The sequence below is a fragment of the Phytophthora infestans genome, genomic scaffold (assembly GCF_000142945.1).
Source record: "Phytophthora infestans T30-4 supercont1.34 genomic scaffold, whole genome shotgun sequence".
In the NCBI taxonomy this organism is placed as follows: Eukaryota; Oomycota; class Peronosporomycetes; order Peronosporales; family Peronosporaceae; genus Phytophthora; species Phytophthora infestans.
Genome location: NW_003303725.1, coordinates 1,394,307 through 1,422,069, shown reverse-complemented (window position 1 = coordinate 1,422,069; position 27,763 = coordinate 1,394,307). Strand labels below are relative to the sequence as shown.

The following is a 27,763-nucleotide window of genomic DNA, read 5'->3' as shown; positions in this document are numbered from 1 at the left end:
GGCTTCACAAGAAGAAAAAAAAGTAGGCGCAAGCGACGAAAGCTGCGACAAGTCTCGGTCCAGGCCCGAGACGATAACAAACGATGTCTGCCGGACAGACATCGGAGACGACGTCGTGCGTCGAGATGTTGAAAGTCTTGACACGGACCCGTACCGATCTCCAGTACCGATCAATGCAGCTGGAGAATCCTCCGACGAGAGCTGACGTCGCTTCTAGTCATGAGCTGGACGCGCTTCGTGAAGGAGGTGTACGATGGACGCATCGAGCAGATATGCATCCTTTTCGATATCGAAAGGATGAAGCACGAAGCGGAGAGGTTAAGACAACTCCACGCTACGAATACCGCTGAGAGTAAGGACACTCTCAGCGCGAAGACGAAGAAGCAGCGCTTCGATGAGCAGAGATGGGACTCACTGAAGCCGAGTTCCTTCTACGATGTTCTGCTGGAGCACAAGGATGTGCTCCCGGAAGAAATTTCTGCGAAACTTCCGCAGGACAAGAGCATACAGCATGAGATCGACCTCGTGCCGGGTACTAAGTACTGTGTGACGCGGCAGTGGCCACTGCCGCGCGATCAAGTAAAGGCAATCGGCGGCTTTTTTAAAAGTCGTCGTAAAACAGGTCAAGTGCGGGAATCAAAGTCCCCGCACATCGCACCAACGTTCTGCGTCAAGAAGCAACAGGGCGGATGGTGCATCGTTCATGCTTACAACACGTGGAATGATGCGACGATACCGGCGCAGATGCCAATACCACGAAAATATGTTATCACCAATTCGATGGCCAAGCGCACCATCTATAGTGCTTTTAATCTGCGCGAGGGCTCTATGAGACCCTGATGCGTGAGAGGGATCCTCTCACGGCGGTGAGTACTCCAAGCGGTATGCTTTGGGAGTGGCTCGTAATGCCGCAGGGACTATAGAACGCCCCCTGCAACCTTCAATATATGTGTTACACATCCATTGCGCTCAGTGCGTTACTTCGCACCGAGCTACTTCGACGGCGTGTTCGTTCACAGCCGGGCTGTGGACGGGAAGACTGACGTTGAGGTGCACAAAGAGCACCTTCGTCAACTTCTAGGGATTATGCGTAAAACTAAGCTCTATGCGAGCTTGAAGAAATGTATCTTCGGAGCGAGCGATATACCCGTTCTTGGATGTCTCGTCGGGAAGAACAGCGTACGTCCTGACGCAGAAAAGGTCAGAGTGATCTATGAATGGCCTACGTCATCCAACGTGAAGGAGCTGAGACAGTTCCTTGGACTTACAACGTACTTGTGCAAGTACGTTGAGAATTACGCGGGCAAGGCTCGCCCGCTGTCGCAGCTCCTGAAGAAGGAGGCTGAGTGGATTTGGACTGCTGAGTGTCAGCAGGCCGTCGGTACAGTCATGTCGGGCTTGACGGAGGCGCCGATCTTGGCAGTGGCTGACCAAGTTTGCCCATTTAACATCGTGTGTGACGCGTCCGATTTTGCGATCGGATGCGCGTTGATGCAGCACGATCATGAGAGCCGTGATCGTGTGGTCTACTACCAGTCGCCTCAGCTGAAGCCAACTGAGCGAAACTATCCTGTAACGACAAGAAGCTCCTTGCCATGAAGTAAGCACTCGCGAAGTTCCGAATTTATTTACTTGGGGGTAGACCGTTCGTGGTCTACACCGACCACGCTTCACTGCGAACGGCAGTGAGGACTCCGCACATCTCGCAAAGAATGGTGAGACGGTTATCGGTATTTGTGGAGTACGAATTCCCGATTGAGTACAAACCTGGAAGGTTGAATGTAGTGGTCGGCGCGACAACGCGTCGACCTGATTACGCTGTTAAGACAGCCGACGCCAATCGAACTGGGGTCGAACGAGTAAGTGTTCCGTCGTCGACATTGATCGGCGACATGAAGGACGCGTATGCAAGTGACGCAGACGCGAAACAACTCCTAGATTATGTCTTAGGACCTTCCGATGCGTCACGTCGGAAGCTGTCGCCACATCTGCGATCTCGGCACACCGATATTGTGTACACGAAGGACTGCTTCTTTACAGCGCACTAAACGACGATGCAGATCGCATCGTCGTGCCGAATGATTTATGATCTGCGTTTGCGGATCATGTACGAGTATCATGATGCCCCTACGTTAGGGCATTCGGGCCGTGAGAAGACATACACTCTTCTCACGAGAGACTTCTACTGGAACCACCGGTACAAGGGGGTGCGCAAAGTACGTACGTGCTTGCGAAGTGTGCCAACGCGTGAAGCCAGCTGCGTATTCGCAGGCTCCACTACAATCACTACCGACACCGTCGGAGTGTTGGCAGTCCATTTCTATGGACGTTGTTTTCGGTTTTCCGCCAGACAGCAAGCGGAGGACTGGCGCTGTGGTCTTTGTATACCCATTCAGCAAGATGGTTCATCTTGCTGCAGTACCGGCTGAAATAACGGCCGTGCAGACTGCACGGCGGTTTGTTGACATAGTGCTCCGACACCATGAAATGCCGCTCGACATTATGTCGGACCGTGATTCACGCTTTACAGCGCGGTTCTGGCAAGAAGTGTTTACACTTCTTGGAACACAGCTGTCGATATCGACTGCGGATCATTTGCAGAGTGATGTTCAGACCGAGCGCGTGAATCGCGTGCTCGGTGACGTACTGAAGAGCTACGCACATTCATTCCCGCAGTGGAGCGACTGCTTGCCGATGGCAGAGTTTGCCATTAACATCTCAGTGCTTGCCTCGACAGGGCAATCACCGTTTTCCGTGAAGCCATGCGGCACCACGCCTTCCGAGCTAGGTCGGAACGGTGAGTTCCTCCTCAAGTGGAGGAGGATCTACGCTGCCTCGAAACAACCGCAGATGAAAACCGATCCCGACGTGGTATCAGCAGTGACGACGCGAAGACAAGCGTCTCGTTCCGGGAACAAGACGAAGCCAAAGAACACCGTGTCTGTGCGGGGCACAGGCACCACAAATAAGAATACGTCTATACCGGGTACAGACAGCGCGCAGGCCGGGTCTGCTGCGGAAAAGGAAGCTGTGCTGAACAAGCCATTCAGCACGCAATCACCGGACTTTGTCCAGCGCTGACAAGCCGTAATACGGTTTGGCCAGGACGCAGTAGACAGAAAGAAGCTGAGCGCCGACAATGCCGGTAGAGGCAACACAAATGAATTCAAAAAGGGTCATTTGTTCTGCTAGCTACGCAGCGCCTACCCCCACATGCGGTATCTGACTTCGGTGCTTGCTCCGCGCTTCATCAACCCGTTCACAGTACTTGAACGGTATGGCAACGCGTATTCGTTGGATATACCGTCCAGCATGCGACCCCATGCGACATTTTACGTCGGGCGGCTGAAGCCTTGCGAGCAACACGAGCCATCTAGTCTCGATGACGCGAGAGCGACGAAACTGTCGCGCAGTCCCTTCAGCTCCGATCCAAGTGCGGCTTGGATGTTCGAAGCAGTCTGAGCAGGCGGTAGGCGCAGCTCCTGTTACAGGGCGGCGAGCTCCGCGCTCTGGGATTGTTCAAGAGGACGACACGATCGTACAGAGCGCGAGAGCTATGGTCAATCTGGGGTTGACCATACGGAGGGTATCTTTCCGCCACCGCCACTGCGTGGCGCGCACAGATCGACACGTTGAATTGTCGAGAGAGTAGTGGACTATGAAGCCCTGAAGACGAACCGAGCTTAGGCTCGTCTTTATATTCATTCGAGAGGATTTCCTCCCCATCGAGATACATGGGAGCCACGGGATGTCCTGATGAAGGGCGTTCCGGAAATGGTAAGCGCGTACGAGGCCCATAACCGAGTGCAGGCATAATGGCTGCACTGAACCTGCGAGAGCCACCAGCACGGGGTGCATCACGGTGCTCAAATTGAGCACGGAGGTATCGTAGAGGAGCGGGTACACGCACGAAAGTGTACCCGAGAAAATTGCGTTCAGAAAGGCGAGGCAGCAGTGCGAACATGCAGTTTCAGGTGGAGCTGCGCAAGGAATTCCCGCTTCCATAGCGTCCATTTGGAGGTGATCGATATAATGACATTTTGAGAAGGTCTTAAAGCACTGGCGAGCCGCGACGATACGATTGTGGTAGCCTCTCGCATTGTTATTAAAGTTCACAATGAATGCATTTCAAGACTGACAAAGTGCCACCCACTCGGGCACTTTGCTTTTGCGCGAACTTTTCTTCGACGCATTCCATCGGAGCTCATGGAAGAGTCCGATGTAGTAGTCGCGTCTTTGATTCGCTAACGAATCAAAGTGCATGCCGACGGCCTCAGCGTCATCATTGATGGTGCTGCACACGTTCAATCCTATCGGGTTTGGCGAGATGTCGCGCCGAACCTGTTAGCGATTTTAGATGCAGCTGGCATCCAGGGAGCACGTACTGCAAGTGCAGTACGCGGAGAAGAAGGCGGCACCAGCACAGGTGACTGCGCCTCTTCTTCATTGCGCGGACGCTTCACTTCAAGAGCGTCCGGACCTTCGTCACGGTCACGCCGCAACCCAACAGGGGGATCGGGCGTTGGTTCAATCGACAGCTGAAGACGAAGGGTCCTCATCGCCCATGGGGACGTCTTCATTGTCAGTCCCATAGTCAATGGGTATGTCTCCATCAGTAGACGTAACTGACGAGCCCTCCATGACAGCTGACGGATTTGCAGTCGTAGCTTGTGCATGATTTTGCTTAAGTATAGCGTGGTATTGCGTAGCGGAAATATTTCTTTCTGTCGCGGGCGTGGTCACTTGCGCGGACACTGAAGTGGTGGTGCCTGCAGTTGCAGGCACATACGTAACAGGGTCTGTCAGAGCAGACGCTTGCGCGGGCGGCTTTCTTGGTTAGCTCATTGCGAAATGAGCTCGGTTTTCTCCAACGTTCTGACGGCCTCGTCAATACTTTGAATGATGTGCTAAGCCTAGAGAAGTCTTAATTTAACGGGCGGGGGGTAACGGGGTTACACGCAAGCGGCTACACATAGCCACTCCACATTGGTGTTGAGATACATCAATGGGTACATTTGGCAGACTGTTGGTCTGCATGCATTCAATACATTTTTTGGTTGAAAGTCAATATCTTCAACCAATTAGATTACACGCGCGCCAGGTTATTATGACCACCTACGTTTTGATCTGTAACTCAGTCAGTTTTACGAGTTAGCCGATGCTGTTTAGATATTCTATTTCTATCGCCAAACGCAGTTTGGGACTTGTTTTAACGCGTGGGATATCGCAGTTTAGAGATGGGCTAGTATACAAGCGACCGTTTTTGTCGTTGCGACCATTATTATGACCACTTGTACCCATACAAAAAACAAGTAAGAAAGAAGGATGGTCAATGTGGCCCAGCCACTCATTGGAGGCAGGCTTGTGTGATGCCATTTCGGTTCGAGCGCTGCCATTCCTAGTGTTATGGGGAGAGGGCCGCCACTATCGGACGAGGAAAAGAGGCGAATCCAAGGGCTCTATGAAGAAGGGTTCAGTCTACCAGAGATTGAGCAGCGAACTACACGCTCGCGAGGTGCCATACATCGTGTCCTGTTCGAAGAGGAACCAGAGCGCAAGAATCCGGTTCCGCAGCTGCATTGTCGGCCGGGAGGCCCGGGTCCTGCTACGTACTGCTGCTAAGGTGTAACGGGGTAAGAGATACCGTTACTAGCTTACACTGTAATGCGGAGGAAGCTCGCAATAATAAAACCAAGTCTTAGGTTTGTGTCAAATTCAACTCTGTTTTATTTAGGACCAGGGCGGCTACCCCTGGCCTCGTGTGAACCACTCAAACACATGTCTATATCTGATTGGTCAATAAGTGAGTCTGGCTCCTCACTATCAACCAATCAGATGATGACACCTTGGCACACGCTACCCGTGTGCCACTTTACCTACTTATGTAATAACTAAAGAAATATCTACCTACTTATGTAATTGGAGTTGGGCCCATTACATCACCCTCCTCTCTAAGTTGCGCTTACGCAACATAAGCGCACGGAACACATTTGAAGAAAACTCAAAAACCCAACGGAGCGAAGATGGCCGAGGACAACACGACGCAGTCAACGGACGTTAGCACCAGCGCGACGCTGGTGACAGCAGCAAGCATCGACACACTAACGGCGGCGGTAACCCAGACAGCCGAGACACCGGCGGAGCCGACAATCACGAGGATCAGCGCCGGAAGCACGCGGTCGCGCGTGATGGACGACGCCCTGGTACCCTGGGACATGTACGACTTGTCAGGAGCGGAGAATCCGGATACACTCGACACTCTTTCGTCGCTTCCGCGCGACGCGGAAGAAATACATTGAAGGCGCTGATCTCGTCGCTCCTGGTGTGCCTTCATCCGGCGATGGAGCCGGATGTCGCGTGCTGGAGAAAGCTTTGTCGACTGGTTGACGTATCGCGAGGAGATCCTCGCGGATCATTCGATTGGAGAGCTACGCGTGAAGGTCTGCAACAACGCGTGGGATATGGATCGACTCTGCTTCGTGCACGTGAGAGAGGGATGTGAGTCCTGTGGTACTTCAACCCGTCCGACTCAACGCGAATGGAGGGAACATCTCGCTGAGCGGCCACTCAGCGGAGAGGAGTCGGGATGGATCGGGAAGTACGAGCACACCCTGTCCAGTATGGATCAGGCGGCTAATCGCGGCGGCTCACGCCGACGTTGCACGCGTCGGAGCGCGGCGTCGTTGTCGCCTCCTCGTGCGGGTCGTTCTCGTGGCCGTTCTAGATCTCGTTCACGGTCTCCGCGGGGTGACTCGCGGAATTCTTCTTCTCAAGTAGCATGGTCTCATACTCGTGGACCACGTCCGGAACGTCGCGGAGAAGGTTGGCGCGGGACTCCCACGTATCATGTTCTGGGGGATAACCGAGCCAACGTACCAAGTAGCGGCGCGCGGTCGGAACCGCGCGAGGAGCACGACTACGGACGTTTCGTTGAGCGGTCGAGCTGTGGGGATCTTCATGGTCAACGATACGCTCCACAATCCAGCGCGCGTCACCCACCGAGTCAATTATCGGTGGTGGGCCTTCACGATGATACGGCGTACGCCCTGTACGTTCAGAACGAGGTGGAGGCAGCTTCGAACCGCGCGTTGGACGCTCAGGTTGGGGCTGAGCGGGCGTAAGATCGTGCCTGGCGGGCTGAGCAGATCGCGTCGGAGCTTCGTCAGTCGAATCGGGAGCTGTTATCTCGCCTACGGGGATTGGAGACGCATGTGCTTGGCTCTGCCCAGCAGGGAGATCGTCCGCGAGAGCGGGCGCCAGGGGCTGACGGCTTTCTGGCGCGTCAGGCTCGTCGGGCTGGTCGCCCGACGCATGCTCCGTCTGCTGGATCGAATCAGGAATCGTCGCAGGGGAGTACCGCTTGAGTCGCCCGACGTAAAACGTCGGGTGGAGTCTAAGTGACGACGGGATGTCCAAGGTGTAGGCGTCGCCCACAGCCTTGGTTACACGAAAAGGACCGATGAAGCGTGGGGCAAGTTTGTTGGCGCCGAGGTTGGTCACGGCAGAAGCACGGATTCCCTCGGTCGATAGGAGAACGCGATCTCCTATCTTGAATACATTCACGTTCTTTCGACCGTGCTTATCAGCTTGTTCCTTTTGCTTGTCCACTGCGTTCTGCAGTGCGTCGCGGACGAACCTTGCGATGGATTGCCTTTGCATGACGAATTCCGCAGCTGCCGAGCGATCGGCAGGAAGCACCGAGGGTTTCGGTGTATAGTTTGCCGTGGTAACTTCTTGCTCACGAATCGTGCGGCCTGGATCGATCAAGTTCTGCGACGTCCATCTTGTTATCGGAGATGCAGTATGCCGAGGAGGCTCGATGGACTGCTTGGACGGAGAACGAGTCAGGGCGTTCGCACTGGCTACACCCGAAGATAACCCTGAAGTCGAGTGCGCCGGCAGGCTTGTTGACACCGGTGAGGCTACCGGTGCGTGCTGAGACACCGGTTCACGTACCGGTGATGACCACGACACGGACACGTTGTCCCTAGAGCTGAGCGCAGCTTCAGCATCCATGTCGACCGAAGGAGGTTCTCCCCCACCAAAAGTGGAGCCGCTAGCATCCGTGGGGTGACCCACGGCGAGAAGTGCCGGAACACGTGGGTGGCGTGCGTTGTTCACGAAGAACGGCGTCATACCCGTCGAGGAGTGCTCGGCGTTGTTGAGTGCGAACTCGGCTAGCGGTAGGAACGAGCTCCAGCTCGTGTACGAAGCTGCATAGCTGCGGAGAACGTCTTCAAGGACGCGGTTGACGCGTTCTGTTTGTCCATCCGTCTCCGGATGTGCCGCAGCTGACATCAGCAATATTGTTCTCAAGAGCTCGAAGAGGCGTGACCAGAACGCGGATGTAAACCGCGGGTCGCGGTCGGACACGATAGACTCCGGCAGGCCGTGGTGACGAAAAATCACGTCGACGAAGTGGGCTTCGGACTCTTCCGCGGTGATTGAGGCCGCCACCGGAACGAGATGGACCATTTTGCTGAAACGATCGACGAACACAAGTACACCCGTGCGCCCGGCTGTATCGGGCGGAAGACCGAAGATGAAGTCCATCGAAATGGAGCGCCAGGCTTCCGTGGCGACCGGAAGAGGGCGCAATGGGGCCTGAGACGTCGAAGACGGTTTGACTCGCTGGCAAGTTTCACATGTGCGGACCCACTTGCGTACCCACTTGTACATGTGCGGCCAATAGAAGTCTCTCGACAGAGCCGCGTACGTCTTCTCGCGACCGAGATGTCCTCCAGTCGGGGCGTCATGATACTCGTGAATTATGCGCGCACGTAGATCAGCGTCGTTTGGGACGACGACTCGAGGTCCATCGAACCTGTCGATGCTGTACTTGAGCAGATTACCGTCCAGTCGATATCGATCGATCTGATTCCGCGTGGTCTTGGACAGGGCACTTAGCGTGTCACTACTAGGAGCACGCAAGAGCTTTATGATGGCGCCGTATATAGGGTCATCAGCGTACGCTGTAGCAATCTCGTCGCCCAGCGGGAGCGTGGGCGTGGTCAACGTCAAGTTGATGCCTGACGACACGCAGACCGCACATTCGTCGTCGTCCTCATCAGCGAGCTGATGTCCTAGCGCCTCACGGGGATCGTAGTCCGGACGCCGAGACAGCGCGTCGGCGAGAATGTTATTCTTGCCCGGCTTGTAGTGAGCAACGAAGTTGTACTCGGAGAAGAATGACAGCCAACGGGCCATCCGTTGCGACAAGTGAGGGCTCTTCATCGCTGTCCGCAGCGATGCGTGATCAGTGTAAGCCGCAAATGACTGTTCACCGAGCAAGTAAACTCTGAATTTGATCAGAGCGTACCGCATTGCCAGGAGCTCCTTGTCGTGGACTGGGTAATTCTTCTCGGCTGGCTTCAGTTGGCGCGACTGATAGCTGATAACGCGTTCGTGTTCGTCATCGTCGAACTGCATCAGCGCACAGCCGATGGCAAAATCGCTCGCGTCGCAGACGACGTGGAATGGCTTTGAGTCATCAGCAAGCTTCAGTATCGGCGCAGACGCCAAGCTCTTCTTCACCGAGTCGAATGCAGCTTGGTGGTCCGATTTCCACTCCCAGATCACGTCCTTCTTCAGCAGCGAGGACAGCGGCTGGATCAACCCAGCGTAATTCTTCGTGTACTTGTGCAAGTAATTGGCCATACCAAGCCACTGACGCAACTCAGTGGGGCTTGTCGGCGTTGGCCAAGCACAGATAGACGATACCTTCTCAGGATCCGCGCGTACACCGTTCTTGCTCACGTAGCATCCCAACACCGGAATCTCCGGTGCGCAGAAGACACATTTCTTCAGGTTTGCGTAGAGCTTGTTCTCTCGCATCACCTGGAAGACTTGTCTCAGGTGTTTCAGATGTACGTCCACGGCACTGAGGTTGCCCTCAGCGCGGCTGTGCACGAAGATGTCGTCGAAGTAGCTCGGCGCGAAGTCTCGAAGCGGGCGAAGCACATGGGAGACCATGCGATTGAAGGTGGCAGGCGCGTTCTTGAGGCCCTGTGGCATCACGAGCCACTCCCAGAGCATCCCGCTCGGTGTACTTACGGCGGTGAGAGGTACATCCATCAGGATCTGATAGAATCCATCGGTCAGGTCGATGGCGCTGTAGATGACGCTGCCAGCCATGGAGTCCAGTACCATGTCCTTCCGAGGGATCGGAGTCTGCGCGGGGATGGTGGCATCATTCAACTTGTTGAATGCGTGAACGATACGCCATCCACCTGTGGCTTTCTTCACACAGAACGTTGGACTGGAATGGGGAGAGGTACTCCTACGCACGTGACCCGCCTTTCGGCGGCCCTCGAAGAAGTCATCGATCGCTTTCACTTGATCACGCGGAAGTGGCCATTGTCTGGTAACGCAGTACTTCGTACCTGGCGCGAGGTCGATCTCATGCTGAACTCCACGATCCGCCGGTAGCTCGGCGGGGATCTCATCCGGGAAGACGTCGGCGTACTCGCAGGCGGTGTCGTATACGGGATTCGCTGACTCCCGCAAGGCCTCCCAAGACTGCGTTTGGAATCGTTCCTCTCGAGCAGACTTAGGTTCAGCACCTAGCGGACGTGAGCGTACACTGTCCGTTGCGACCGCATTTGCTGCCTCATCCACCGAGACTGCCTCGGTGACCAAGCATACTTGCTCGACGTCTCCAGCTTTGAGGTCCCGAAGAAAGGTCTTCCGGGACAAGCCTGGGAGGCGTGTGATCGTCGCCGCTTCGCACGGCAGACTCGCAGCTTTGATAGTGCACGACCGACTCAGGCCTCCTTCCACGTACTCGAGCGCGCAGACCGATTCCATCGGCGGGCTATCGCTGGTCGTGTAGTCTCGACGAGGCTTCAGGCGTCGTCGCTTCGACTTCTTCTTCGACTTCCTCGAGCTTACGCTCGAGTCTGACGCACTGCTACTCGACGATGCATCACCCTCCTCTAGGCGCGGGAGACCGTACTCGACCGGGCCGGGAACACGCGGGAGCCCAATCTGCTCGACCGCCGAATCGTCCGGCGGGAACCTCTGCTCTACCGCCGTCTCGCTGTGTGGGAGCCCCTGCTCGACCACTGTCTCGTGTTGTGGGAGCCCCTGCTCGACCATCATCTCGTGTTGTGGGAGCCCCTGCTCGACCACCGTCTTGTACTGTGGGAGCCGCTGCTCAACCACCTCATCATCTACCTCGCGAAACCGCGAGGGCTCTTCGTCCAACAACGTAGCCCAAGCCATGCAGAGAGGGCCATCGCTCGCTCTGTGCACTGCTTGTGTCGTTGCTGTTTTGTCTACGACTGTGACGTGGGGCCAGTCTCTTGGCGCCACCAAGAGGTGTGTGAAGACCTCGCTCACGTCGAATCCACGTCGACGCTTGACCGATTGGGCCAGCCAGTCAATCTCTGGCTGATATCGCGCAAGCCAAGAAATGCCCAGGATGCAGTCAAACGCATAATTCATCTCGATCACCAAGAAGTCGTTCTTGCTACGGAAGCCGTCGAACGTGTACGACAAAGACACGTCACGCCGCGCAACGCGGCGAGCCTTACCATCTGCGAGTTTGACTTTAATCTCGCCCGGATCATTCCGGACGCGGACGTTCTTGGGTAGGGCCGACAAACACGGCGCGCGAAAGAAGTTGTTGGTCGCTCCTAAGTCAAGGAGCGCGCGCAGTGGTCGCCGGGCACCGTTGACGTGGAGGCTGACGATGATCAGTCTCGAGTCACCCGGCGTAGTGGTGGCATTGGTGTGTGCTTGGAGCACGGGAGGGCTCGAAGGTTGGGCTGCCACCGGAGGGCCCGTTCCTTCGTTAAAGCCAGTAGGGCGCCCGCACCTACTGGTCCTGGTCGTTTTTTGAATGAGCGACCGAGGAGTGTTCCGCGTCGACGTGAGAGACGACGGGAGCTGGCGCGCGGCACTCCGCCGCGCGATGACCCTTCTTCCCACAGCGGAAGCAAATAAGGGGGCGATTGCTTTGCCCAGCGCTGCCGCGGTAGAACCCGCGACGTCGATTGCTCGACGCGTTGATGGCGTCGATCTCCATGGGCTCGGGGGTAGACTCTCGGGCTTCCGCAGGTATGGCTGCGGCGTACGATGCAGCGACCATGTAATCCTCGCGAATCGCGAGTGCAAACGCCTCCTCGAGAGAGGAGGGCTCAGCTCTGGTGAGGCAGTAGCGGGTCATACCCTCGCGCATGCCGAACACAAATACGTGGACTTGCGAGGCCATGTCGATTGGCTTGGTCACGACGCATGACGCCAGATGTCGCGTCTTCTGGACGTATTCACGCATGGACATCTTCCCTTGTCGCAGAGCGAAGAACCCTGCGCGAACGCGAGACTCATCTTGCGGGGGCTCGAACGCGAGGCGCAAGTCGCTCTGGAGAGTTTCCAGAGTCGGGAAAGCCTCGGGGTCGACAACCAGCTTCCCGAGGGCCCATTCTTTGGCCTTCCCGGTTAACCGGGAGAGGAGGAAGTTCATCTTGGCCGATGACACCTCGATGCGTCGCGAGGCGATAGCGATGTCGATCTCGCGGAACCACCGATTTAGCGGAAGCCGGTTTTCACCGGCGCCAGAATACGTAGACGTCTCCATCTTGACGACGTCCATCTGGGATGGACGCGAGGGAGTTGACACCAGCCGATTCGCATCGGCGAGCTCGCGTTCCATGAACTCTTGTGCTGCAAGACGTTGCTGGTCGGGCGTCGCTGAGCTCAGCAGCGATGCGACGACAGCGTCTCCGGACACCGCCACGAGGCGGTGAAGCGCTTCCCACTCCACGCGAGTGAGATGGGGGAATGCAGCATGCTCCAGGGTCGCCCCGGAGATCTGGACTTGGCTCATCGTAGACTTGGTCGTTGGAAGGACTACTTAGTGCTACCCGGGTAACGGGGTAAGAGATACCGTTACTAGCTTACACTGTAATGCGGAGGAAGCTCGCAATAATAAAACCAAGTCTTAGGTTTGTGTCAAATTCAACTCTGTTTTATTTAGGACCAGGGCGGCTACCCCTGGCCTCGTGTGAACCACTCAAACACATGTCTATATCTGATTGGTCAATAAGTGAGTCTGGCTCCTCACTATCAACCAATCAGATGATGACACCTTGGCACACGCTACCCGTGTGCCACTTTACCTACTTATGTAATAACTAAAGAAATATCTACCTACTTATGTAATTGGAGTTGGGCCCATTACATAAGGGGGATCTCTCAGCTCGGCAGCTCAAGAGCGAGCTGAATTTGGCGGTGTCAGTCCGCACAATTCAACGTGTACTCTCCAATGTATACTGGCTAATCTACACTAAAATGGACAACACATTGCCGCTCTCCGCCTAGGACAAGAAGGCAAGGGAAGATTGGGCGTGGGCAAGGGTCCTAAACACGGATGCCGCTGGGTCGCGGGAGTTCATCATCTTCTCAGACGAGAAGAAGTGGAATCTCGACGGACCCGACGGCTTCCAGACCTACTGGAGGGACATCCGCCACCAACCTAGGCAGACCAAGCGACGCCAAGCTGGTGGAGGGTCGGTAATGGTGTGGGCGGGCATCAGTGCCGCAGGCAAGACCGAGCTGGCGGTGCTGCATGGGAAGCAGAACTCGGACGACTACGTCTACACAGTCTCCGAGTGTAACGGGGTACGTAGCCCTAAGTGTACCCTGGTTACATGAAGCGTGACACTTCACACTTCAGGAGTATGACACGTCATACTCCGGGATATTTGGTACAAGGTACCACGGTCGTTCAAAGCCAACCATTGGTTAAATGACATTGCATTTCTATAGGTAACTAATAGTTTGTATTAAACCCAAACTTAACCTGCCTATAAATATACCCAGTTTACAATCTACCTTATTTAGGTCACTTCGCTCTCTTTAATTAAAGAGGGGACCTGTGAGCTGCCGATCACTGAGAGTTTGTATACTCTCGGAAGATAACTTCCTCTAGCGCAAGGTGCTGTGTGACCTCGTCACACTTGGTAGCACTAGTAGTCAATCCACGCCACCGCGGGTAGACTACCTGAACCTCTCCGAAGTTCGTTGCCATGGATAGGAACGACTTCTCCCATTTGAACGACTCTCAGTTCGAGCCGGCTCGGAAGATGGCTGGCATCTTCAGGATGGAGTCCCTGCAGAGCCTGGTGGTGTCAACACCGGCTGAGCAGCTCGAGCGCGTCAATGCATTCGACGCGTACGAGCAGAACCTCATCGCGCATGTGCAGGAGAACCTGCAGGCTCCGGCGGCGGAAGCAAATCCGCCTCACCCGAAGCCAATACGGCTGAAGGTTAAGCCGTATGAAGGGAAGGAAGGCGAGAGCCTTCACTTCTGGGTCCGAGAAGTAGAGCTCGCGAAGGACGCGGCTCTGATCTCGACCGAGCAACTGCGTGTTGCTTTTGCACTCTCCAACCTTGGCGGTCGTGCTAAGCGTTGGGTGTACACTCGGGAAGCAGCATCCCCTGGATGTTTCACATCCTGGACTCAGCTGTGCGAACAGCTCCGAGCCGCGTTCCTCCCGGCAAACTACGAGTACCGCCAGCGTTCGCGCTTCCTCGCGTGTAAACAAGGAAGGCGCGAACTGCACGAGTATGTGCAAGAGATACGGGAGCTCACGGCGTCCCTAGTGGGAAACCCACTCAACGAACACATCAAGATGACTGTGTTCATGGACGGCCTTTGAGTGGGCCCCGCACGCACTCAGCTGTTCCGAATGCAGTCAAGCACCCTTGAAGAGGCGATTCAAGTGGCTCTTCAAGAAGAGTACAGCCATCTCCAGGCGCGTACGCCGGCCTCAGCGTGGCCTGGACGTTCCTTGTCGGCTCCCGGTCGAACAAGCCCCAACGGACCAGCTCCCATGGAACTCGGGTCCGCCGAACAGCGTGACATCCGCTGCTTCGGCTGTGGGAAGATGGGCCACTTCAAGCGCGACTGCCCCGCGGAAAGACTCCGCAGACGGTCCTTCCCCAAGCCCGTCCTCAAGGGTCGCTGGCAAAAGCCAGGATCCCGGGGACAGGGGAACGCAGGGAACCAGTAGGGGCGGGGCGCCCTACCGGGGAAGAAGTAAGTCTTCGTGATGGGTGCGCGGGTGGCGCGTACCACGGGGACTTAGCCCCTGAGAGTCTTCGCACTCTCGAATCGGCGAAGAGCAGCGGCGGGTTGCTCGTTGTACACGGATGTGTACGGGGATACGATCATCCCTTTAGAATCTTGATCGATTCTGGGGCGTCGAAGAATTTCGCACGCCGCCAGACGGTTGCTCGTAACAGCAACAAGTTGTCCGATGATTTGAGAGAAAGCAAGGGCAACGGGACGGTGTCAGTGCGACTGGCCGATGGGAAGGTCGTCACTGTCCCCAACGTCCAAGTGGATCTGGCTGTCAAGTTTGAAGACTTTGACAGCCTCGAACAGTTCACTGTTCTCGATATGGATCCATATGATATAATCCTGGGCATGCCCTGGCTTGAGAAGCACGAGCCCTGGATCGACTGGCGAGGCAAGGCAATCGGTGCCAGCCGCCCTGCGCAGTCCGACAGAGCATTGGTGAGTCATGTTCCCACCTCTGTCAGGACCCGGGGCGCCCGCGAGGGCTGCCAGGGTACCAAAGCATCCGGCAGATGCTTGGGAGTCGTCGACGTATATGACGACTCCGAGGATGTTTTGATGGTGGCCGCGCCTAGAAGAGGCGCTGGCCAAGTGGGTAACTTAGGTCCACAGACGGGTAACTTAGTTCCGCAGACAGCTGCAGCTGTCATGAACACTGAAAACAGCGTGTTCAGAGTGGGTAACAGAGTTCCACTCACGGTCGCCAAGACCTTAACTGAAGAGGAAGACGTCGGATACGCTTCCTGTGTGGGTAATAGAGTGCCACACGCGGTCGCCCAGACCTTAACTGAAGAGGAAGACGTCGGATACGCTTCCTGTGTGGGTAAGTGGGTAACACAGTGCCACACGCGGTCGCCCAGACCTTAACTGAAGAGGAAGGCGTTGAACACGCTTCCTGTGTGGGTACAACAGTACCACACGAGGCCACGAGTGCCTCGGATGTCGTAGCGACGACATCCCTAGACGTAGGCAGCAAAGCTCCCCGTCACAGACGCCGTCGGAAAAGACGCCGCCACCGCCTCAAGTCGGATCCGAACTTCGTTCCGATCGACGTCGCTTCAAGCGACTCGGAGTCCAGGGCCCGGGCTCCTCCGACAAGGCCGGTGGAAGAGTGTTATCACGTCTTCGATGGCGAGACAGGTTTACCCGTCAAGGCATCTGGTGTCCACTTGGAACCGTTGCCAGAAGTTGCAGAGATACTGCACCTCGAGGAAATGACGGCTGAGTCTTTCCTGACCAACCTCAAGGCTGGAGAGATTGCTGAGATGGTACTCATGAGACCTGAGACCACTCAGGAGGAGCTGAACTCCTCCTCTGTCTTGGACGAGAACGTCCTGGAAGGCATGAACAAGCAGCGTCAGGCGCGCTTGGGTTCTGAGATTCTCAAGAACCCCAAGGATCCGGTGTATCCTTTGGTGACGGAGTACGCGAACGTGGTGAACAAACACCCACCGACCCAATCCCCACCGGATCGATGCGTACGGCACGAGATTGATCTCGTGCCCGGCACAAAGTATTGTGTCACGAGGCAATGGCCTCTCCCGCGCGAACAGTGCGAGGTCATTGATGCCTTCTTCGCCGCGAAAGCGAAGGCAGGCATGGTGCGGGAGTCGAAATCCCCGCACTCGACGCCGACTTTCTGCGTTCGTAAGCCGAACGGAAAGTGGCGTCTGGTTCACGCTTATAACAAGCTGAACAACGCAACGGTGCCGACCCAAACACCGATCACACGAAAGAATGTGTTGTTGAACAACATGGCCGGGAGCGTACTGTACAGTGCGCTGGATTGGGTAGACGGATACTACCAAATCCTGATGCGCGAGAGTGACATCCCGCTCACCGCGGTAAGCACTCCAAGCGGCATGCTTTGGGAGTGGCTCGTCATGCCGCAGGGCTTGTCTAACGCCCCGGCGACGTTTAATCGCCTGGTGACGCAATTGTTCCCGCCCTTTGCGTACCTTCGTACAGACGTACTTCGACGACATTTTCGTCCATAGCCGTGCCGAGAGAGGCAAGACGGCCATGGAGGTGCATCTAGGACACCTCCGTCGAGTGTTGGACGTGATGCGAGCAAACAAGCTCTACGCCAACATCGACAAGTGCGTTTTAGCGTCACCAGAGATCAAAGTTCTCGGTTGCTTCGTAAGCAACGTGGGCGTTCGGGCTGACCCAGACAAGGTCAAGGCCATAGCAGCATGGCCGACGCCCCGATCCCAGAAGGATCTTCGAAAGTGGTTGGGCTTGGCCAACTACCTTCACAAGTACAGCGCTGGGTACGCGGGCTTCGCTAAGCCCTTGTCGAGCCTCCTTCAGAAGGACGTCGACTGGCGCTGGGAGCAAGAGCACCAGGATGCTTCTGACAGCATCAAGGGCAGTCTCCAAGAGGCCCCTGTCCTAACCCTGCCGGACGAGACGAAGCCGTTTAGCGTCGTCTGCGATGCCTCCGATTACGCCATCGGATGTGCATTGCTGCAGGCCGACACGGCTGGACACGAACGAGTCATCTCGTTCCAGTCCAGGCAGCTCAAAGCCGCCGAGCGGAACTACCCTGGCCACGACAAGGAGCTCCTGGCAATGAAATATGCCCTTGTGAAGTTTCGTGTACACCTTCTGGGCTCTAGGCCCTTTGTGATCTACACAGACCACACGTCCCTGAGGACGGCGACTAGCTCACCTCACCTCTCCCAAAGGATGGCGAGGTGGCTGTCCTTCTTCGCGATATACAACTTCCGCGTCGAGTACAAGCCGGGCAAGCTCAACGTGCTTGCGGACGCCCTCTCTCGGCGTCCTGACTATGAGTTGGCCCACATCACGCGGGTGGCAGCGGATCTATATGATCGGATACGCATGGCGTATCTGGACGATGAGGCTGTCGCGCCTATCGTCAAGTTCCGTATAGCAGGAACGAGCGCGGAGTCCGACTGGCTCTCGTCGCGACAGCGCTCACGGCTCCACCGATATGAGTTGAAGGATGGCCTCCTCTATTACCGGGTGGAGGCCAATGATCTCCCACGGGTGGTCGTACCCAACGACGAGGATCTAAAGTTCGATATCCTCGCGGAGGCGCACGACGCGCCCTCCAGCGGCCACTTTCCCTCCAGCGGCCACTTGGGTCGCGAGAAGACCTTCCTGTCGATCTCTCAGTTCTTCTGGTGGACCCTCATGTACAAGTGGGTCGCCCGGTACGTTAAGACATGCGAAACATGTCAGCGGGTCAAACCCGCAGGGCACTCTTCGGCTCCACTACAGAGCCTGCCCGTACCGACTGATTGTTGGAAGTCGATGAGTCTAGACTTCATCTTTGGGCTTCCCGCCGACGGACACGGCAACTCCGGAATTTTGGTGTTCGTGTGTCGGCTGAGCAAGATGGTACATCTTGATCCAGTTCCGTCACTGTTACGGGCGAACAAGCCGCAAGGTTGTTCGTCGATGGCGTGTTCCGCTATCACGGTCTCCCAGAGACAATTGTCTCGGACCGAGACCCACGAATCACTGCTGCGTTTTGGAAAACGCTGTTCCCTTTACTGGGAACTCGTCTGCAGATGTCCACTGCGGACCATCCGCAGACAGACGGCCAAACAGAGCGCTTCAATCGAGTGCTCGAGGACACTCTGCGCAGTGTGTGCGCGGCAGCACCACGTACGTGGTCGACGCAGCTTCCGGTTGTTGAGTTCGCGCTCAACAACGCGGTACACGCGTCCACGGGGTTTACGACGTTGTACTTGAACGGCTTCCGCCACCCCAGAGTGGCTCTCACCCTTCGAGGAGACACTGACTCCTCTATTCTAAGTAGGGGAGAGGCTCGGAAAGCCCTTTCCTCCCAGGTCTCGGATGTGAGACCAGTTTCGCTGCGGAAACAGGTGGAATCCTTTATGGATACCAAGCTGAACATTGTCAGCTGGGTCCGCGATGCCATGGCAGCGGCCCAAGATAAACAAAAGGAGTACTCAGACAAACAAGGAAGAGGAAACTTAAGTATATTTGAGGCTGGGGACTTAGTTTTGCTAGACACGAGAAGCCTACCTCTTGACACTGTCAGCTCTGTCGGCAGCAACAAACTGAAGCACCGCTTCATCGGACCTTTTGCAGTCCTGGCCAGACATGGTGCGTCGTACACCATCGACCTTCCAAAGTCAATGACGACGCACCCGACGCTCTATGTCGGACGTCTTAAGCGGTACTTTGACCCGCAGGGGGTTGCTGACTCGCAGTCCCCCCTTGACCCAGCTCCTCGAAGCGAGGGCCGGTCACAGTCGTCGACGAGGGCGTCGGAGCAGGCACCCAAGCCTCGGTCGGGACGGCAAGGCTGCGGTCAAGACCGTACGCCGGAGGGGCTCCATACGAACGGATCCCGGCGCCATACGCCGAGTACGCTGAGTACGCCGGGTACGCACCATACGCGTACGTCTGGGAGTGTGCCGCAGGCGGCTCCGGACGTGGCAACAAAGCCTCGATCCGTCGGATCATTCGAAAGGCCTCGTCCAGATCGGACGAAGAGGCCCGGCGATCCACCCGCAGGTGCAGGCTCGCGACCTCTCGCTCCACCAGGTCCAGGCGACCCGCAAGACGAGCGAGCTCGCCCTGATTCCCGGCCTGGGCGGCAGCATTACCGCCAGTCCCAAGGCCAAGTGCAATCTCAAGCACGATGACACGTTGACGGAGGCGGTCAACCTTCAGGGCCCTGTGTCGGACGGAGCACTCGGACGAGAGTGGCTTTCGGAAGGCGCCGAGTACTCGTACTCGTACGAGGGCACCTCCGCCCCTGCTTGACCGGAATGGAGAGGTCCACTTCCACGTGGAGCGGATCCTTCAGGAGCAACGGCGTCGCGGTAAGCGACAGCTCCTCGTGAAGTGGAGGGGTTATGCCCACTCTGAGAAGTCGTGGGAGCCGATTGAACGGCTCCTGATTGACTGCCCGAAGGCTGTCGCAATCTGGGAACAGAAGAGGCGGCAGCTTCATAAGTAGTCCGGGGCTTTTTGACCGAACGGGGTACGGACGATGAATACATTCCGTACCCGCGCTCATCGTGAGCGCTAGAAGCCGCGCGCTTCAGGATGTCCCTTGGCAGCATGCGCTTGCTGATCAAGTGGGCAAACCTCACACGGAGATCACGCTGGTCCAGGATGCGGGACAGCAGCTGATCTTCATGGAGTTCCCGTAACTCCGTGGGGGAGTACTTAAGAGACTCCACCCATGCCCAGAACATGTCCTCACAAGAACTCCACGTGGGACAGCTCTCGGGCATATCCCCAAAGAGGATAGAGGTCACCCCGGGTCTCGGGCTTCTTACGACAAGTCGTAAAGTCCTTAAGGGGAATGCGGTGTGGCGCGAGAAGCACACACCGAGCAGCCTCCAAGTTGTCAACGAACAACTGTTCTTTCTGAACAAGGGCACGTTCATAGATGCCCCTAGAAATGTGGCCGCCCACAAGACCACGAGGAGCGACGAGAAGCTCTAAGAAGAGGTCAGCCCCAGAGCTCTCCTCGGGAGGCCAATACCCTCTTGAGTTGATGGCAGCTCCCTGGCTGACGGGTGCCACCACCGAACCCCCACGCACACGCTGGGCAGCTCGGAATTCCTCCTGCTGCTGGTCGAGGTCATTCGAGACTTCCCGGGGCTCAGCGATAGCACCCTCCTCCTCTTCTTCCTCCTTCTCCTCCTCTTCATCCGAGGAGTCAAAGATGCCCCGATGGGAGTGCCGAGTCTCCTTCTCCTCGCGGAGTGGAGACTTAGAGGTTGTGCGCTTCTTTGAGGGCTTGGCGCCTTCGGCTTTAGAGGCCTTAGCGCGCGCAAGACCCTCGGCAAGCGAGAGACGTTTGCGAGGATTCTCCTCCTCATCGCCACCGGCTTTGGGAGCGCCCTTAGCCTTGACGGCCGGACTTTCAGAGCGCACAGAGGTCCTGGGACTGTGATCACCGTGATCACTAGCGGGCGACTGCATGCTGTCATCTTTGTGCTCACTGGGCACTGGGCTGTGCCCTCCCACAGAGCCCGCAGGAGCATCATGAGTGCTCTCGGACTCGGCATCGTCTTCACTGCCCGAGTTGAACTCACGTTCTACGAACCGAGGGCTCGGACGATTATCTGAAGACGAGGGCGACGGACTGCGGCGCTTGCTTGCGCGCTTGTCCACAGTCGCGTCACCCGAGGAACCGATCGCCTCGGAGGCCACCTGAGTAGCCTCCTTGAGTGCAGAGCCTTTGCCGTGAGGCTTAGTGCTCTTGGCTTGCGCCTTACCGGCAGCAGCCTTGGAGCGTGTCTTAGCACCGCTCTTTGCAGTGCCACGAGGCATGATAACGGTCGAAGTGGGGACCTAGACGAAGAGCGCACAGGTTGCTGCTTGAGGCTCTAACTGTGAAGTGAGCCTCCGCCGCGCTCGCGCGGCCAAGTCGATGGTTTTCGACTTTGAGAATGAGAGTTTGTGACGAACGCCTCTTCATTCTGATTGGTCGGTAAACCGAACCTAAGTGGGGGAGGATGTAACGGAATACGTAGCCCTAAGTGTACCCTGGCTACATGAAGTGTGACACTTCACACTTCAGGAGTATGACACGTCATACTCCGGGATATTTGGTACAAGGTACCAAGGTCGTTCAAAGCCAACCATTGGTTAAATGACATTGCATTTCTATAGGTAACTAATAGTTTGTATTAAACCCAAACTTAACGTACCTATACATATACTCAGTTTACAATCTAACTTATTTAGGTCACTTCGCTCTCTTTAATGAAAGAGGGGACCTGTGAGCTGCCGTTCACTGAGAGTTTGTATACTCTCGGAAGATAACTTCCTCTAGCGCAAGGTGCTGTGTCACCCCGTCACACCGAGTATCTGCTTCCGTTTGCCCACCTGCACTACGGCACTGACTTTGTCTACCAGCAAGCCGGTGCATCCATTCACCGGTCTAAGAGGACTAAAGAGTTCTTTAACGAGCAAGATATGCACGTTCTTGACTGGCCTGCTAGGTCGCCAGATCTTAATCCCATTGAAAACCTGTGGTCAATCATGACAAGACGTGTATACGCCAACGGTAAACAGTATTTCACTGTTGCTGAGTTAACTGCAGCTCTATACGAAGCATGGGACTCGATCGAAGAAGCCCTCTTAGCCTCTTTGATAGAGTCCATGCCGCGCAGGTGCAGGGAGGTCATCAAGAAGCACGATAACAAGACACACTACCAATGTAGCCATGTTGACCATCATTCTTTCTTACTTGTTTTTTTGTATGGGTACAAGTGGTCATAATAATGGTCGCAACGACAAAAACGGTCGCTTGTATACTAGCCCATCTCTAAACTGCGATATCCCACGCGTTAAATTAAGTCTTATGCTGCGTTTGGCGATAGAAATAGGATATCTAAACAGCATCGGCTAACTCGTAAAACTGACTGAGTTACAGATCAAAACGTAGGTGGTCATAATAACCTGGCGCGCAGTGTAACACTGATCATAGACTTTTTCCTGCAGAATGAACGACGAATTCCCCGATGTCACGCATACTAAACGTAAGATAAAAACTTAAAATGCAACTTTCAAAGGATTCCTTCGTGCAATTTTCACGAAGCGTTATAAACACTTAGAAATAAGCAAATATCCTACCTCTGTAGCTAACGTCTAGCTCCTCCTTTTAGTAGACTAAGCTGCCAGACTATCTAATTGTAAGCGAAAAGTGAGTCTGCATTCGGGCAAAGTGAATCTGCATTCGGGTCCATGCGTTCATCATATGGTGCGTTTACCCGGCCCTACATGCACTGTACATCCTGGACTTCAGCTTTGCTCATGTTCACGATACGCCACATGCTTTAGAAATGATCAACTCCAGATGGAGCTACAGGCGGTAACTCCATCTGGAGTTGATCATTTTCAGGCTGTAACTCCATCTGGAGTTGATCATTTCCGAAGCATGTGGTATTAATAACTTACAGCCTGTATCCGATAGATCTCCGAGCGACCACTTGGAAATTCCAGGTTGCGATCACTATTCATGTCTTTCATGTACAGTACCCTGTGTGCGCGTAGTGTATACGTGAAGCATAGGCAGCTCACTTTTTGCCCTCCCGCGCGCAAGTGCATGATCTCGGAGAGATTCTCTCCAAGCTCGAGATTTGGAGCTGAACTCCACACCGAGAACACCCGACGTCGGCGACACCGGTCTCTGTACCGCGTTAGCGTGATTGCCGGCAATTTGCCACTGGCAACTTGCCACGCAACTTGTGTGACGCCAGACAATTCCCGCCCAGCGGACCGCAGGCTGCGGTGTCGATGCCCCTCTGGGTCTCACTGACACTAACGCAATGCGTGATGCTTGGGACTCACATTGGGTGTCAATATGTTGGACTCCAACTTCGACGAGGTCTCAAGCATGGTGGCGCCAAAAACAAGACTAATAGCGCGTCGCAACCGAATCGTCACGATTCGTGACTCACGAGGGTCCCTCCCGTCGGGAGCCCTGAGGCCCTCAGCGAGGGATCCGGACTTTAAGTCATAGGGATGGTCCACAATATCATACTGCCTCGCCCGAAGCAGACATCATGTATTGCTCGTGGTGGCAGCTCACTTGATCCCTCTCCAGCAGGCACCACAATGCCTCATTGGTGTCGATGCGGGCGGAATTCGACGCCGTGCGAGACGCCGTGCGAGACGCCTGGACCGCTTCTCCAGCATAATCTGCTGGAGAAGCTGCTTCAGAAGCAAGTAGTGTCTTAGTAAGTTTGACAAATGGCAGTATCGATACAACCAAAACGTAATTGAGCTATTGCTTACATGTTTTTCATCTTGCTTTGAGAAACTTTCAGCTTGAGCTGGAAATGGTGTAGACTAGCTTGGCACAGCTAGCCCATCGTGCCGCTGTCGAAGAGAGACGACCACTGCTTCACAGATGCTTCCGGGTGCAGCCGTAATCGTGGCTTGGACCCAAGCCGCTTGGGTGGCTAGCGGGCAGCGAGCGGGTCCACCCACACCATCACGTCAGTCGATCTTGTCGCGGCGCGCTCCTCAGGCTGGGAGACGCACATCAACCGGATACCCGGAGCCGAGCGCTCTGTTCACTTTCACTTTCACGGAGCCACACTGACTCAATTTTGTCAGTACAGTAGTGCAGCTATTAGCCTGCTTGCCTTACTACGTCCCACGTCAGAGTTTGTCTCCCCAACCATGCCACCCTCGCACCTTTGGGAGCAGGACCCCGCGGACGGCACACCCGTGAAGGAGGTGGCGCCGTTCCTCAAGAGCTTGCGCATCATGCTAGACAACGAGAGCTCACGCATCTTACGTTGGACACCCGATGGTCACGCGTTCGAGATTCACGACATGGCCGCCATGACCGACTACGTGCTACCCAAGTATTTTAAGCACCGCAAGTACGCTAGCTTTCAGCGGCAGCTAAATTACTTTCACTTCCGCAAGTGGACCAAGTCGCGTGCCGTCGTGTGCACATTTTCCAACCAGTTCTTCCAACGCGACCTACCAGCCTTGACGTGGCGCATCACACGCAAGCGCTCGCTGTCGCCGGCTAAGAGTACCGATAGCGCAGATACACCGCAAAAGCAGCAGGAGACGCGCGCACTGTCCACTCCAGATATGCAGTTCGATAAACAGATCGATCCCATGGTGACAGTGCAGACGACGCTGCCGAAGCAGCAGCTCCAGTTGTTCGACGAGGACGCATCGTTGGCCTGGATCGACGTACTATACCCGGAGCTGGACCTGGATCTGCTCGAGGACAACGACTCGACCGCCACGGACTGTTTCAACTCCCCTTCGAAGCTGCTCTCGCTCTAAGAATCCCCGCAGTTCGAACGCTTATTTAACCGCAGCGAGGGCAGACTCCATACACATTCGTTTAGACTACAGACTCACTCATCGACATGGATTTTAGTTCCTTGTCGCCACAGTACCCGGACGTCTCTAGCTGAGATTCCATATATCAACAATAAAGATGCTTCTTTCTTGACGTGTCATTTTTTAAATGCTCTGTCCAACATATTATGTACTACAGTAGTAACATAAGGCAGTAGCGGTACTAACGCCATCATGAGGTGGCGGTCGTCTTCATATTAGATCTGACTGCGCGACACATCGTTCTCGTCCTCTAAATCCAGGCAGCGCCGGGATGGATAGGCCTCGCACGTTGTGGTGCAGCCGGTTGTGGGTGATGCATTCATGCTTACATTTCAGAACTCCACTGCAGGCTCCATAATGGACTCCATTGGTGGCACTCATGAAGTTACACTGTGCTTCGAAATTAATCGTGCATTCGGGCTCTAGTGACGCCACAAATCTGGGATATTTTAGAAGGCTCATTAATGGTAAACGGTTATCCAAAAATCTGTGCTCCAGCCAAAACACCAGAATTAGTCATGGTATGACTAATTAGAGGGAACGGTGTACATGTTTGTTTGATACCAGTACATGGTACGGTACATTCTGCCTCGTCTCGTTTGTTAGACAAGCCGCACATGAGCCGCACATGAACTGTATCGCCGCAGAGTGGGAAGGTGGACTGTGCTGATTCACTGAATCATTCAGCACTGCTGAAGCTACAGACATGATCGATCGAATCTGGTAAACCACGGCAAAAATCTGCCTCAAACCTGCCATCACGCACAGAATACATGTACTTAATACATTTAAATCTCTGAGCAGTACTGCTCAGCCTGATTGCGAATTTGCAAAACGATGTTCATGTTTTACATGTACAAGCAAGGATGGCACTCAGTCGAGGGCCCTAGAGTGAGTCAGCTGTCTATAAATACAGTACATTTGCCTGAGTCGTGCGGTAGCACACTTCCACCTAATACTTTTAGCACTTCAAAACTCTGGTGTGCATCCCGGTGGGATGCACACCGACAGGGATCTAGGCTGGGATGGCATCCGAACGTCGAGCAAGCGAACGCACTGTTCGCTGCGGACAGTGCTTGACGCACGTATACATGTATCAGAAAACGAAGGGAGGGAACACCGACCGCAGGATTGTCGTCAGGATAGCTCAAGGTATTTTTGCGGTCGGAATCAACGCCCGTGCAATGCACGGTGCATGGAGTGCTAATGGACGAATAGTATTTACGGAGCAAATTTTACACTGCTACTGTATTTGCATTCTACCAATGGTACAATACAGTACTGTATTGTAGTAAAATTTACTACGTTATAGCACTAATTTATGCATTCCGGAGTACTACACCTTTGCCAGGTCAAGATGGTGCTACTCCACTTCAAAACGGATATTTTTAAAAATATGAAAACAAAAATTTGATTAGAAAAAAGTAACACTAAAAAGGAAATTCAAAGTGGTGAAAACGCAGAGCAAAGTGGTTCTCTCAGGTTGAACTGCAGCTAGGTGCCGTACTGCATGTCCTCCATGCGCTCCGCGGCAGCAACGGCATGCTGGCAATGCAGTGCCATCCTGCTAACAAGGCGCAAGTCGATACAGCCGATGCCGCGCCTCGCCGCGCGCTCCAGTATCTCCATCCGAGCAGCCGCAACCGTCCCACGAGGACGCTCCGCAACCAGCTCTTCACGGGACAAGGCAAGGTCGGCCTTGATCTTGGCCTTAAGAACGCTGAAACACCCTGTAGTACCAGCTCAAAAGTCGATTAGCTGGCCTTTTAAAAATATATTGTAATACAGTATACTGCGTACCTTCAATGGGATTACACATTGGAGAGTATGGAGCCAGCCGTAGAAGTACGAAGTCGGCTCGTTCAGCGACGCGTTCTTCCGTTTGGTTATGGGCAGGGGCGTTGTCGAGAACGACAACGATTTTCTTGCCCTGGAAGTGCTCTTGAAAGATTGGCGAGGACTTGACTTTATTGTAGATTTCCTCAACAAAAGCAGCGTTAACATCCATGCGGATGCTGCCCCTTTGTAACTTATAATGCACCAGCCCTAAATCCGTTGAAACGGCGCACTGTACTTGCAGGTTGGCGCCCCTGGATGGCGGTAAGACGATCGTCGCCCGCTCGCCCCTTCTGGCACGCCCTTGGCTACGTTTACAATACAAGTTATAATTTGTCTCATCGTAATATACGATGAGGTTTCCTGCACTCATGTGCTCGCGCAGCTCTTTGGCAAACTCCATTCGCTTTTTTTGTTGACTTCGCTGTTGCAAGTCATCGGCTCCACGCGGACCTGTTTCATTAAAATAAAAATATTATTTAAAATAAACATAATATATATTTTACCATTGTAACATACCTGTTTGGTGGTGTACAACTTGCCAATCAGCTTGTTGCTGATTGTCGAGGTGCTTAGGTCCACGCCGAAGTCGAATTGCACCATGTCTCTCATTGCACTGAGAGTGTAGGTGCAATTTTCTTCGAGGTACTCCTCGAGTGCCGCCTCGATCTCCGGAGTGCATTTGAAGTTGGACGGACGGGCTCCTCCGCGCGGGAGCAGCTCCGCCCGTCCTACTTCCACAATTCGACGTGCTGTGGTGGCGGGGATGCCGTTGTGGGCGGCCACAAGCATCCAGTCTCCGCCCGCGCGGTGGCTGTCGAGGACACGTGCTCTGGCAAATGAAGGGTGCGGGGCTCCGGGCATCTTGGAGTAGGAAGAGGCTTGGGGCTTGGGAGAAGATTGAAAAGTGAGAGCGAGGAGTGGCAATGAAGTGCTCGCGGGCACGTGGGTTGATCCGCTTTGAACTGCGAATAAACCACTTTGAAGTACGGAGTGCGT

The 27,763-nt window shown here is 55.0% G+C and overlaps 1 protein-coding gene across 1 annotated transcript; it reads left to right on the top strand.

Moving 5' to 3' along the window:
- Positions 1–24,241: 24,241 nt before the first annotated feature.
- On the top strand, positions 24,242–24,868 carry PITG_14514 (HSF-type DNA-binding protein, putative; the record flags this gene model as incomplete). Its single annotated transcript, XM_002898919.1, has 2 exons — positions 24,242–24,697; positions 24,749–24,868. The coding sequence occupies 2 exons, from the start codon at positions 24,242–24,244 to the stop codon at positions 24,866–24,868; spliced, it is 576 nt and encodes a 191-aa protein (XP_002898965.1).
- Positions 24,869–27,763: the final 2,895 nt, after the last annotated feature.